We start from the raw sequence: 12,238 nt of genomic DNA on the forward strand, positions 1-12,238 counted from the left end.
CACACACACACACACACAAACCAACAAACACACAGGTCATGTTGCAGTTCCCATGCATATCTGATCCTATTGATTTTAAGTGCAAAATTAAAAAAAGAAAAAAAGAAACCCAGTTTCAAGAGGAAAAACAAACAAACAAGATCAAACGAAAACCACAGCCCTAGCCTTATCTATTCTCTGCTCTTGGACACTTGTGTGAGCTTTTTGACATCTGACTTGGTCAATCTTGTATGAAACACAGAGAAGGAAAAAGAACAACAACGCAACAGGAAGCAACTGAGAAAATCCTTCAAACGAACAAACAAAAAAGAGAGAAGAAAGATATTTAACATCCTATTAAATAAATAACTTAGGGAGAAGTACAAAAGGATGGCATAAGCATACAAGGCGGGGGAACCATACTATTTATTTTGTTAGAACAGTTTTACTCTAATGTGCTTATATTTCTTAATCCTATTCATTTCTTTCACAAGACCATTCCAGAATCTTCTTTATCGCTGCATATGAGGATCCATGAATTTCCAGTAAATGCTTGCGTGCCTAACTGTTCATGGGATCATTAGGCTTGAATGAGCAATGAAGGTCTTTGATATGAGTTAGTATTCCATAAATAACTTTCCCCCAACATCATTCCATACATTGTCTCATGTCCTTTAAGTTCTATCGCGGAGATAAAAAATAATATTAATAATAATAATAATAATTTTGTTCACACTGGAAAGAGCTCCCATCCCATTTGATTCAGCTTGTGTCTTGATTATAAGATATGACACAGAACTAATTAGCAGTACTTCACGTGCCAGCAGAGAGCACAAAACCTTCAAAGGCTTCCCCCCTCTTTTCAATCAAGCAGACGTCTGCACTGTTTCTGCCTTTCCTCTTCAAGAGGATTACCAAGTATTCCTGACAAATGATCTTTGGTTCAACTGCTATCAATAGAACAGGCCCTTCATCTGTTGCTCGACGACCATGGGGAGAAAATGAGCGGTTGTGTTTTTCCTCCTGGTTCTCTGTCCTTTCCTTGTGGCTCCCTTTCCATTCAAGGCCACAAACATTTGCCTCCCGTTGTTTCTCCAAAACAGCGACGCGTACGTATTGTATCCGTTTTCTTCTATTCTCTCCTTTAGTTTGCAGTCATTGTTAAACTCCCTCTTTTCACATGAAAAAAAAAGAAACACATGCACAGAGTGAAGGTTAGAATGCAAAGTGATGCAAGAAAGAAAGAACTGGTAAACTTTGGGCACATCTGCACTGTACATTCAAAGCCCTATCATACCACTTTAACAGTCATAGAGAAACGTGTAAACTGTAGATTGTCTAGGGCAGGCTTCCTCAACCTCGGCCCTCCATTTGATTTTGGCCTACAACTCCCATGATCCCTAGCTAGTGGTCAGGGATGATGGGAATTGTAGTCTCAAAACATCTGGAGGGCTGAGGTTGAGGAAGCCTAGTGTAGGGTGAGGGCGTCAAAGAGCTGCAGTTCCCAGCACTCTTGACAAACTGCAATTCCCAGGATTCTCCATAACTGTTAATGTCAGATAACAGTGCTTTAAATGCATGATTTCCAGCTGCACTGGCTCCCGGTGGAGTACAGGGTCAGATTTAAGGTGCTGGTTTTGACCTATAAAGCCCTTCACGTACCTACGGGACCGCCTCTCCCGGTATGCCCCATGGAGAACCTCAGGGTCCATAAATAGCAACACCCTAGTGGTCCCGGGCCCTAAGGAAGTTAGATTAGCCTCAACCAGAGCCAGGGCTTTCTCACCACTGGCTCCAGCCTGGTGGAACGCTCTGTCTCATGAGACCAGGGCCCTGCAGGATCTGATTTCTTTCTGCAGGGCCTGTAAGACAGAGTTGTTCCGCCTGGCCTTTGGCTTGGAGCCAATTTGATTCCCTCCCCCTCTTTCTTTTTCCTTTTTCCTCCTGTGATGAGGCTGCTTTTTAATATTTTAATGTTTCAATATTTTAATGTTGTATTTTAATCTTGTTTTTAAGTTGTATTCATTCAACTTGTTTTTATTATTGCTTGTTAGTTGCCCTGAGCCTGGCCTTGGCTGGGGAGGGCGGGGTATAAATAAAAATTATTATTATTATTATTATTATTATTATTATTATTATTATTATTATTTGGATATGAACTTGCATGTACTTTTTGGGGGGCTGATTTTTGCATGACTTCTTTCACAGGGTTGTGCCCCACACTGCAGCATTCATGCCTAGAAGGGAAAAACTGCAGCTTGGCTCATGTGGCAAGCAATTGCACAATTCACCCAGCCACCTAACCAGTTGATTTCCCCCCATGTCAAATATTAGAGGAGTGTGGCATGGGATCTGATCACGCTGAAGCAGTATCCACCCATCAAAGACAGCGCGATGAGCATAAACTCAGGATAGTAGAGAAGATTCAGGCCACGTCTGCGTTGGGCACATTCTGGCATCTATCAGTACAGCCAACTTGCACAAGCCACACTTGGTGTCTAGCTTGTCTCACACATTCTCAGCTGCACTGCTGTTCTTAAAGGAGAGGGGCTGTAGCTCTAGGGTGCAGCACTGGCTTAGCCTGCAGGTCCCAGGTCCAATCCCCAGCATTACCAGGTAGGGCTGAGGGAGCCTCCTTTCTGTAATCCTTGAAAGCCACTGTCAATCACAGCAGACAATACTGAGCAAATGATCTGAATACGGACCAATGATCTGACTCCGTATAAGGCAGTCAGTATGAGGTAGTTTCTTGTGTGGTGGGTTTTTCTTTCTTCTTTTTTAAAAGAAAGAAGCATAGGAAAGTAAATTTAATCTAATTCATTTAAAATGCCTTCCTACCGCTTTCCAAGGAAGCTAACATAATAATAATAATAATAATAATAATAATAATAATAATAATAATAATAATAATATACCCCGCCCATCTGGCTGGGTTTCCCCAGCCACTCTGGGTGGCTTCCAACAAAATATTAAAATACAGTAGTCCTTCAGATATTAAAAGCTTCCCTAAACAGGGCTGCCTTAAGATGTCTCCTAAAAGTCTGGTAGTTGTTTATGGGAGGGTGTTCCACAGGGTGGGCACCACTACTGAGAAGGCCCTCTGCCTGATTCCTTGTAACTTTGCTTCTCACAGTGAGGGAACTGCCAGAAGGGCCTCAGCGCTGGACCTCAGTTTCTGGGCTGAACAATGGGGGTGGAGACGCTCCTTCAGGTATACTGGACCAAGGCCGTTTAGGGCTTTTAGGGCCTAAACAGTGGTACATACAATGGTACCTTGATTTACGAACTTAATCCGTTCCTGAAGTCCGTTCTTTAACCAAATCTTTTCTTCAACTGAGGTGTGCTTTTCCTCCCACTGCCGGTGCCCTTCCACCATTCGGATTCTGTTCATAGACCGAGGTAAAGTTTGCAAACTGGAACACTACTTCCAGTTTTGCAGAGTTTGTAAACCGAATAGTTCGTAAACAGGACTGTTCGTAAACCAAGGTACCACTGTATGTGACTCAAACAAGAGGATAGGGATTGGCAAATTAGAGAATTTTGGTTTCTCTTTGTTTTTCATTTCCCCCACTCTTAATTTCTTCACATTTCCACATCAGTTTGTGATTTTTTTAAAAAGTTATCGTACCAGTTTATCAGTGTTATAGTGTGAATTTCTCCTGATATGCACACATTTGTTTGCATTTTTTTGCCTAATACACATTTTTGAAAATTATTTTCCCCTTATAGAATGCATTTTTGCATGCTATTTGCACTAATATATGCACTTTTATGCAAGCTTTACCCTAGTGAGTATATATTTTCATAGACACTACTTGCCAAGAGAACTGCATTGCAAAATTCAGAGAAGTGCAAATTTCAAAGTATGGCTGTATATGTGTGAAGTGAATAGTCTCTCTCCCTGCATGAGGATAGCTCCATGGAGGTTCTGTTGAGCATCAAGTCTATGAACTGATTTCGCCTTTGCTCTACACATGTTCTGCATATGCCTCATACCTTATTGAAAAAACTAGGCTGGAAATCTTTGAGAGCTTTCCTTAGGAAAAATTTATTGAGGCTATTTTTCATATCCATCTGCTTATAAAAGCCAAACTTCTATGCCAGTCTGAATCCAGGCATAGGAAGTCTTGTTGGGAATAAAAGTTCTAACTAGAACATTCTGGAAAGGTTATAAAATAACCTGTTAATCATGGGTTTGGTGCTAAGGTACAAAACGTTCTGCATATCAGAGCCAATAGGGAACTTTCACTCTCGACCCTCTGGTATTTTGATCTCAATTCCAGACAGCCAAATCTGGATCATAAGCATGTGGGTTCCATTGTTCTGACTATACGACAGCCTCTGGAAAAATATGCAATTTTTAAATACCTATTTTGCAGGCAGGCATTCCTTCTTTGACTTATGGGAGGAGGAAAGAGCAATGTTTAACACCTTAATTTTTTAAAAATTAACATTAAATATTTTGTGAATTTTAGATGTTTGGAGTCGAGACTGCAATCCTAATCACATTTACCTGGGAGTAAGCCTCCATGAACTGAGTAAGATTTACTTCTGAGGAGACATTGTCAGGATTGTGCTGTGCCACAGGAAGTCAACAGGTGGGCATAAGTATGTTATGGATCAATGTCTAGCTTGGAGAACTGCAGCTTGATTAAATCAATCAATTAAATCATTTTTAAGAAGCCGAAAAGGCACGCCTGATTCGTTGGGCAACAATATAAATTATTTTTAAAATAGAAGTATTTTTAGAAATTGCAAGCGGCCGGCATTGTCCCCTTTTTTTGCAAACGGGATGGGCTGATTTCAAATCCCACTTCTCAAATCCCACTGCTGCAGTCCTGCTTTCACATTACGTGATGTTACAACACAGTTGTGAGAGATATATCACGACAAGTTTGTTTGGCAAAAATGGTGAAAAGAAAACTGAACACACACCTGAGAATTACTTAAAAGCTTTTGATTATTATTTTTTTAAAATTAATGCAGCTGGGCTTCAGCTTTATTTGAGATTTCATAACATGGCTTTCAAACGGTGTAGCTACTGAATGGCAGATGTTTATTTTCATAGGCAGCAATGAAGTTTAAATAGCATGATATTTCAGGGGCTATTTAATCCAGGAAGCAAATATAAGCATTTCTTGAAATAATTAACACCCAGCTTCTTAGGCGAAACGAGCTGATGAGAGAATTCTCTAGCTGCTTGCTTGAGTCATGAGTGGATCATTGCCCACTCAAGAGTGAAGAGGTATTTTTACCTTGAAAGGACGGACAATAGCTCAGTAGTAGAACAAATGATTGGCAGGCAGAAGTTTCCAGGTTCTATCCCTGGCATCACCAGTTAAAGGGATCAAATAATAATAATAATAATAATAATAATAAAAAATCATTTGTACCCCGCTCATACAGCTGGGTTGCCCAGCCACCATGGGCAGCTTCCGACATACATAAAAAGATAATAAAACTTCCTGATACAGGGCTGCCTTCAGGTGTCTTCTAAAAGCTATACTTATCTCCTTGACACCTGATGGGGGTGGGCATTCCACTGAAGGAGGGCGCCACTGCCGAGAAGGAAAATAGTTTGACCTGGTAGGAGGTGGCTTCATAGTTAGGGAAAGAGCCATAGCTCAGTGGAAGGGCCTATGTTTTGGATGCCAAAGGGCCCTGTTCCAATCCCTGCCATCAACAAAGACTTCTATAGTTTCAAGAGTTCCCTGGAGTTTAAGCCACTCTCAGAATTGTAGCTCTGGGAGGGGAGCAAGATTCTCCTAGCAACTCTCATCACCCTAAACAAACTACAGCTTCCAGAAGTCTTTTGGGTAAGCCATGATGGTTTAAAGCGGTTTCAAAGAGCTTTAGAATGTATGGTGTGAAGTGATAAAGCAAGCTTCCTATAGTTCAGGAATCAGGCAGAGTGAATATGGAATATTAGAAGCTGCCTTAAGGCATTGGTCCATCTGGCAGTGGCTCTCTAGGGTGTCAGGCAGGGGGAATCTCCTGGTCTTCCATTGAGATTGAATCTGGGATCTTCTTCATGCAAAGCAGTTGACTCTACTACTGAGCTACGGTCCTGTATCATTTAGCATCTGGTACAACCTAGCAATGTTCGTTACATTAAAGAGGCAATATGGTTAAAACAGTTGGGCATGAGAGAAGTGGAAGAAACCAGCTGGGGATTCCAACAAGTTATGGGGCTTGGCCAGACAGCCACAAATATCTATTTATGACATCTTCTTGGGCTGAGTTGTAGATCATCAGAAATTGATAGATCTAATGAGTCTAGAAAGGGGGAGGAACTTTCAAACCACTATGTTTGAAACTATTTTAATGGTGGCTGAAAACAGAGTAAAAGGGTTGCTTTCCGAACTATACAGAGCATTAATAGACTGGGGGAATTTAATAGGGCTGCAAAAGGTTTGGGAAGAAGATTGAGGTGAGACGATAAGAGGATCAAGATTGGATATTTATATATTTTTTTAAACCAATATTCTTCAAACCTTGGGTCCCCAGATGTTTTGGGACTACAACTCCCAACTTCCCTGGCCATTGGTACATTGGCTTAGGATGATGGGAGTTGTAGTCCAACAATATCTGGAGACCAAAGGTTGAAGAAGAGTGGTCTAAAACTTCAGTAAACATGGCCTCAAATCAAATGCCATAATTTATGCCAAAACTTGTTCAGAGATTATATATTACTCTTGTGTGTGTGTGTGTGTGTGTGTGTGTATATATATATATATATATATATATATATATATATATATATATATAATGCAAAAAACCAACTGCTTCTGAAAACAAGTTAGCAGACTCTCTTTCAGCCCAATTCCAAAAACAGTCCTACTCAGTACAATAGGACCAGCGTAGGAACAGTATACAACAGATTAAATAAATAAAGGCAGAAAAACATACTTACCGAACCATAGACTTTTCCATTCTTGTTCATGGCTAGATAATAGTTGCTGCTAATGGATTTAACTGCTACAACTCCAATTTCCACTGATGTTATCTCCAATATGCCTACAATTCAAGGAGAAAAGGAAAAGGAAAATGAGAATGGTTCAGGTCTAAGATTTGGAATCTCATCATTAAAGCAGGGGGAGAGAGTGCGGGGGGGCGGGGAAGGGCGGATGTTTTGGATAACTATGATAAAGAGCTAGAATTAAAATGGATCTTTTCAAACCTCACTCAAATCCTGTTAATATCCAGAGCGACTGACAAACCCGCTTCAGAAACTTTCACGGCAAGAATATACACAAATGTTGTTTCAATTACCGTGTTTCCTTTCCTATTCCTCCATTTGAAACTCCATAAATATTGAAATAGCTCAACCCTTCTTAGCGTAGATTTTCACCGAAATTTATCAAAAGAGACATAGGAACCACAGCATTAAATTAAATCTATAGCATATGACAATAGAGCGGCGGAGTCATCCCAAAACACAGAAACAGTGGTAAGCACTTTATTCCTTTTAGGACATTAAGATAAAACTAAATCTCCCAGCCATATAAAGCTGATACATCCACTCTTGGCAAGCGTGTTTGACATTCTGGAGTATAGTTAGGCTAACTCTGATGCCACACATTGTCTTGCTCAGTCAGATAACAGAAAAACCACTCCAGTCTGTTCATAATAAAATATGTTTAGCTTCTCTCACCCGCCCCAAACAACTATGGGCAGCGTTTCACAGGGATGGGCTGTGCGTACATGTCCAGCACTTCCAAATACACACTTAAAAAAGCAGATTAGCTTTATTGGCCATATATGCACAAACACAAAATATATCAACACTAATCTACATACCTCTTTGGTCTTAGTAGCTGTCTGAAAACTTGCGTATTCATTTATTTATAAAATGTTTATACTACTTGATATAATCAAAATCTCTAAATGCTGGTAACATTTTCTAAAAGAGATGCATGGGTACAAATTTCAAGAGACCTTTGTGATGTCCTAGACACTGTGTGTGAATTAGGACAAGTACAGTGGCATGTCATATACGAGACCCTTCCTAAATCAGATTGTGCCCTTGCATCAATTTCAAAGCCAACTTTCCTATATAGTCAAGTCTTTTGTTAAGGGGGAAGGAAGGGCGGAGTGTGAATGTGAGAATGAAAATAAATACTACCAGTGCTGACTTCCCCAGTTAGAATCAAATGGAACTCAATCTTCAGAAAGGACTGGCTCCAAAAATGGACTCCAGAGCCACTGTTTGTTGGAAACGCTACAGTTATGTGGTTCAATGGTCATGGGGTGTGGAGCCCATCACATGTTAAACGCCATACAGACAGACTGGTGCCGTCTGGTATCTGACTCACAGATGGCATGGCAGTCTCAAAAAGAAAGGGGCAAAAAAATTCTGTCCATTTTAATCTAGTTTTGTTAAATAGGAAGGAGAAAACGGTCAGGCTGATTATGTGCATTCTGCTGCAATCCACCACTGGCAAATGGTAGGGCCGGCCTAGTTGTTTCCCACTGTCGCTTTAGCTGGCATCTTTTCCCTGTCGTGATTGATATGCTTTTGGTCCTTCACTTGTTAGACAGAAATGGGGAAGAACACAAGCTATTATTTCATAAGGACATGTTTGTTTGTTGTGGCTTCTGTTGCAATGCCAGGTTGGATTAATTCCTCACAGCATTAGCATTTTCAAGGAATTTTATTAGTTTATGCTCAAACGGTTTCAAAATTGAATTATATATTTTTATCATATTATAGTTGTAAGGATTGCAACACATTAAAACAAACTGCAGTTGGATCGACTAATAAAGTATCATTTTTCAAATGTTTGTGAAACTTCTGGGTGCCGTAGAGTGGGAAAGCAGATTGTTTAAATCTGAAACTGGCGAGCGTTGAGGACTGGAATGATCCAGCCATGTATTTTGCTTTGATACAGCCGCTTGGCTTGTGCAGTGCATTTTAATACAATATATCATAATGCAACACTTTTCTAGAAACACTTGGTCACATCCTCCCATTTATCCTTTATAGCCATATTTAGGTAACCTAGAAGAAACTCACCAGAAGTGAAGTTATCACATTTACACTGTGTGCCACAGGAATGAAATGTGAATGTGTTCCACTATGCTTGTTTAAATCAAACCAGATATGATGCTGTCACAGTCTAGCTGCACCAGCAACACTGCAAACCCTTTATGGACTGGGTTCACAATTCCCCAGAGTAAACAAAAGGCAGAGTTTTAATGAACTATGAAAACAAATCCGCAGTAAACTGAAATCTGGGCTGGATGCAATCAGGACCAGCAATCTACCAAACCAGGAATGGAGAACCTAAAGGCCAGCGGATGTTGTTGGACTACAACTCCCAATCATCCCAAATCATTGACCAAGTTGACTGGGGCTAATGGGAGCTGAAATCCTACAACATCCAGAGGACCACAAGTTTCCCATCCCATCCTTGCTCTAAACCCATCTGCACCTGGCTAGTCCCCTGTACATGCCCCTGTCTTCCTTTTCCAACTGTCCATTGACAAAATCCCTCCACACTCCCTTCAACTCTCCCCTCCTGCTTACCTTAACACTCCAAGTTATCTCCACCCTGTTCTACTCCAAACACAAGCCCTGACCTTGGGGTTTCATTGCATCAACTGTGTTGGTTTGTGGTCTAGACCTGCAAGGTGCACACTATGTACTGTTAGGCTACACTGCATTTCTAGCTTAATTGACAAAAAGTGAGATGGATCAGGATTGTGGGCATTGCGGCTTCTGAGCCAACTCTCAAAGAGCGGTAAAATTCAAAGGTTAGGTATCAGCATGGGACAGCTGGACTCAAATCCCTCCCTATAACCCCGTAGATTGCATTAGCTCGGTCAAAATTCTTGGGGGTAACAGGAAAAGGGTGTTGTGAAGGTGGTGGAGATAAAAGTAGAGTGGAATTTGCTGCCAAGGAGTGTGGTGGAGTCTCCTTCTTTGGAGGTCTTTAAGCAGAGGCTTGACAACCATATGTCAGGAGTGCTCTGATGGTGTTTCCTGCTTGGCAGGGGGTTGGACTCGATGGCCCTTGTGGTCTCTTCCAACTCTATGATTCTATGATTCTATGATTCTATGAACAAAAGTGTGGTTCCATTTTCCCTATGTAATGTCAGACCTTTAACCAACAGGCATAACAAAGTGGCAAACACTTTCTAACTTAGGAGTCATGCTTCAAAACTCTTAACTTACTCTCCTGAAGAGTGTTCACTTACAGTCTTCACTGGTTCTTAGAACCTTGACGAGAATTTCTGGGCTTACATGAATGACATCTATATGGCTCAACCTGACAATCGTTGATATTTTCTGTTCAGTTTCACAATACCACAACATACATGAAACCCTAAAGCCTCTAGAATCTGCAGCAGTTTGTCAAATCACTCAAGAACTCTTCCCGGAGAATTTGTAATTCTTCACTAAGGCAGACCATACCTTAAAGAGAACATCAGTATTCTTTCAAGAGATTATAAAACTTAGGATGCCGGACTAGTTGGATCTGCAAAGGAATCATCAGTCCATCTAGCATAATGCAGATACGACTCAAGAAAGAAAGAAAGATTCCAAGCAACAGTTGCCCTGGGACTGCAAAACCAAAGAAAGGAAAGCTGTATTCATCAGCCAGAGATGTAAGGGCTGCTGCCCTGTGTATGTATGTGCAAATCTTGGCTGTTGTTCTTTGTACTATTGTAGCTTGTTGCAAGCCACCGTAAAAAGGCATTAGAATGAAAGACAGGATATAAATCATGAAAAGCAGCAAACAACTACATGCCTGACATGTCTGAGTGTTTGAGCCATTTGCCTGCATGTTAAAGGAAAGTCAGGATTTGGGCCTTATCTTGTCAGTTTCCAAGCCTGGAGGGCTGGGATTGAAGAAGCATGTCTAAAAAAGTACAAACTATAACAGAAAGCATGTGAGGACACTATTCTGTAAAAATGGAACATAAAAACACATCATTAGACTGCAGCAATGTTGTATAAGCTATGGGTTTGGAAGACAGATCTTAAATAGTTTCACAATTTCCCACAAAGTTCCTTATTGATTTTTTTTAAGTTGTCAGTTTACTATTTCTCTAATAGGGCTGGAGATATTGATGCCTGAAGTAACGATATCCACTTAAAACTTTATTTCTCTTAGTAATAATGCTGCAGAGCAGGTGTGGGGAACTTCAGGGCTTCCAGATGATGTTGAAGTACAACCTCCATCAGCCTCAGCAATCACAGCCAATGGGTAGGGATGATGGGAGTTGTAGTTCGGCAACATCTGGAGGGTCAAGAGTTTCCCCAAACCCACAATAAAAGCTCCTAAGTCCAAACTACAGATGACATTTGTCCTTCAGTTTTTCTTTCACAAATTGGCAGGGTGGGGATGACCCAATCCAGATCAGAACCCTGATGTGGGTGATAGGGGGCATTAACCCTTTGCCTCCCCTGTAGCCTCAATACCTTTGCCTCCCCCCGACTCCACCAATGCAAATAGCAGATGCAGGGGTGAACTTACCTCCTAAGTCATGGCCCGGATCCAGATTGCCATTTTATGAAAGAAAAAGCTTGCACTCAAGAGAAAACCACGCAATTAACGTCACATATAGTTTGGTCCCCAATAGCTCTCTGAAAATAGCACAAAATATCAGATGTACAAGGCATTTCTCCTTCTTGCCTCTTGGTAGATCCAGACCTCAACTGTTCTACATATTATGCAGAATATAGTACTTGCCAGAGGTGATGAAATTCTGGGATCTACCGTTTCAGGTTGCATGTCTGTCTGTCTGTCTGTCTGTCTGTCTGTCTGTCTTATTTTTTCATGTTTCCCTACATAAAAACACACTTCCTGCACACCATAAACTAGCAGATTGGGCAGAGCGCTATGCTAAACCTGTCAGTCTGGTTTGTTAGCTGGCTACATAAGGATAATTTTGTTGTTGAAGAAGAAGAATTAGGGACATAATTGAAAAATGTGTGATGTAGTGGTATACCAAACCTTCTCCTACCATAGGATCTCCCATCTCATTCTGTGTAATTTATAAGCTAGCTCTGAATGGGAATAATAGGACCCAATGTAAAATATTAAAAATACTGGCTGGAATTCAATGCAGCACAAAGTGTGGTATGCACAAAGGGAACAAGGTTTCTGTGTGCAACAAGATTGCCTCCTTGCATGCACCCTGTGGATCCCCTAAACCTGTTCAGTTCTGCCTTTCAGGGAGTGGGAAGTGCCGTTGTGTGAATGGACCTCGTTTTGCTCATGCAGCAACTGAGTTGAATCCCATGCATAGA

The 12,238-nt window shown here is 41.0% G+C and overlaps 1 protein-coding gene across 1 annotated transcript in view; it reads right to left on the reverse strand.

Annotated features, from left to right (window-relative positions):
* Positions 1-387: 387 nt before the first annotated feature.
* FGF10 (fibroblast growth factor 10) overlaps positions 388-12,238 on the reverse strand; it is an 82,676-nt gene continuing 70,825 nt past the window's right edge. The window contains exons 2-3 of the mRNA XM_053408167.1: positions 6,893-6,996; positions 388-1,151 (exon numbers count right to left, since the gene is read on the reverse strand). Coding sequence (XP_053264142.1) covers positions 933-1,151; positions 6,893-6,996 — 323 coding nt within the window. The 3' untranslated portion in view covers positions 388-932. The remainder of the gene's footprint in view (positions 1,152-6,892; positions 6,997-12,238) is intronic.

The sequence above is a fragment of the Podarcis raffonei genome, chromosome 11, assembly GCF_027172205.1.
Source record: "Podarcis raffonei isolate rPodRaf1 chromosome 11, rPodRaf1.pri, whole genome shotgun sequence".
Taxonomy (NCBI): Eukaryota; Metazoa; Chordata; class Lepidosauria; order Squamata; family Lacertidae; genus Podarcis; species Podarcis raffonei.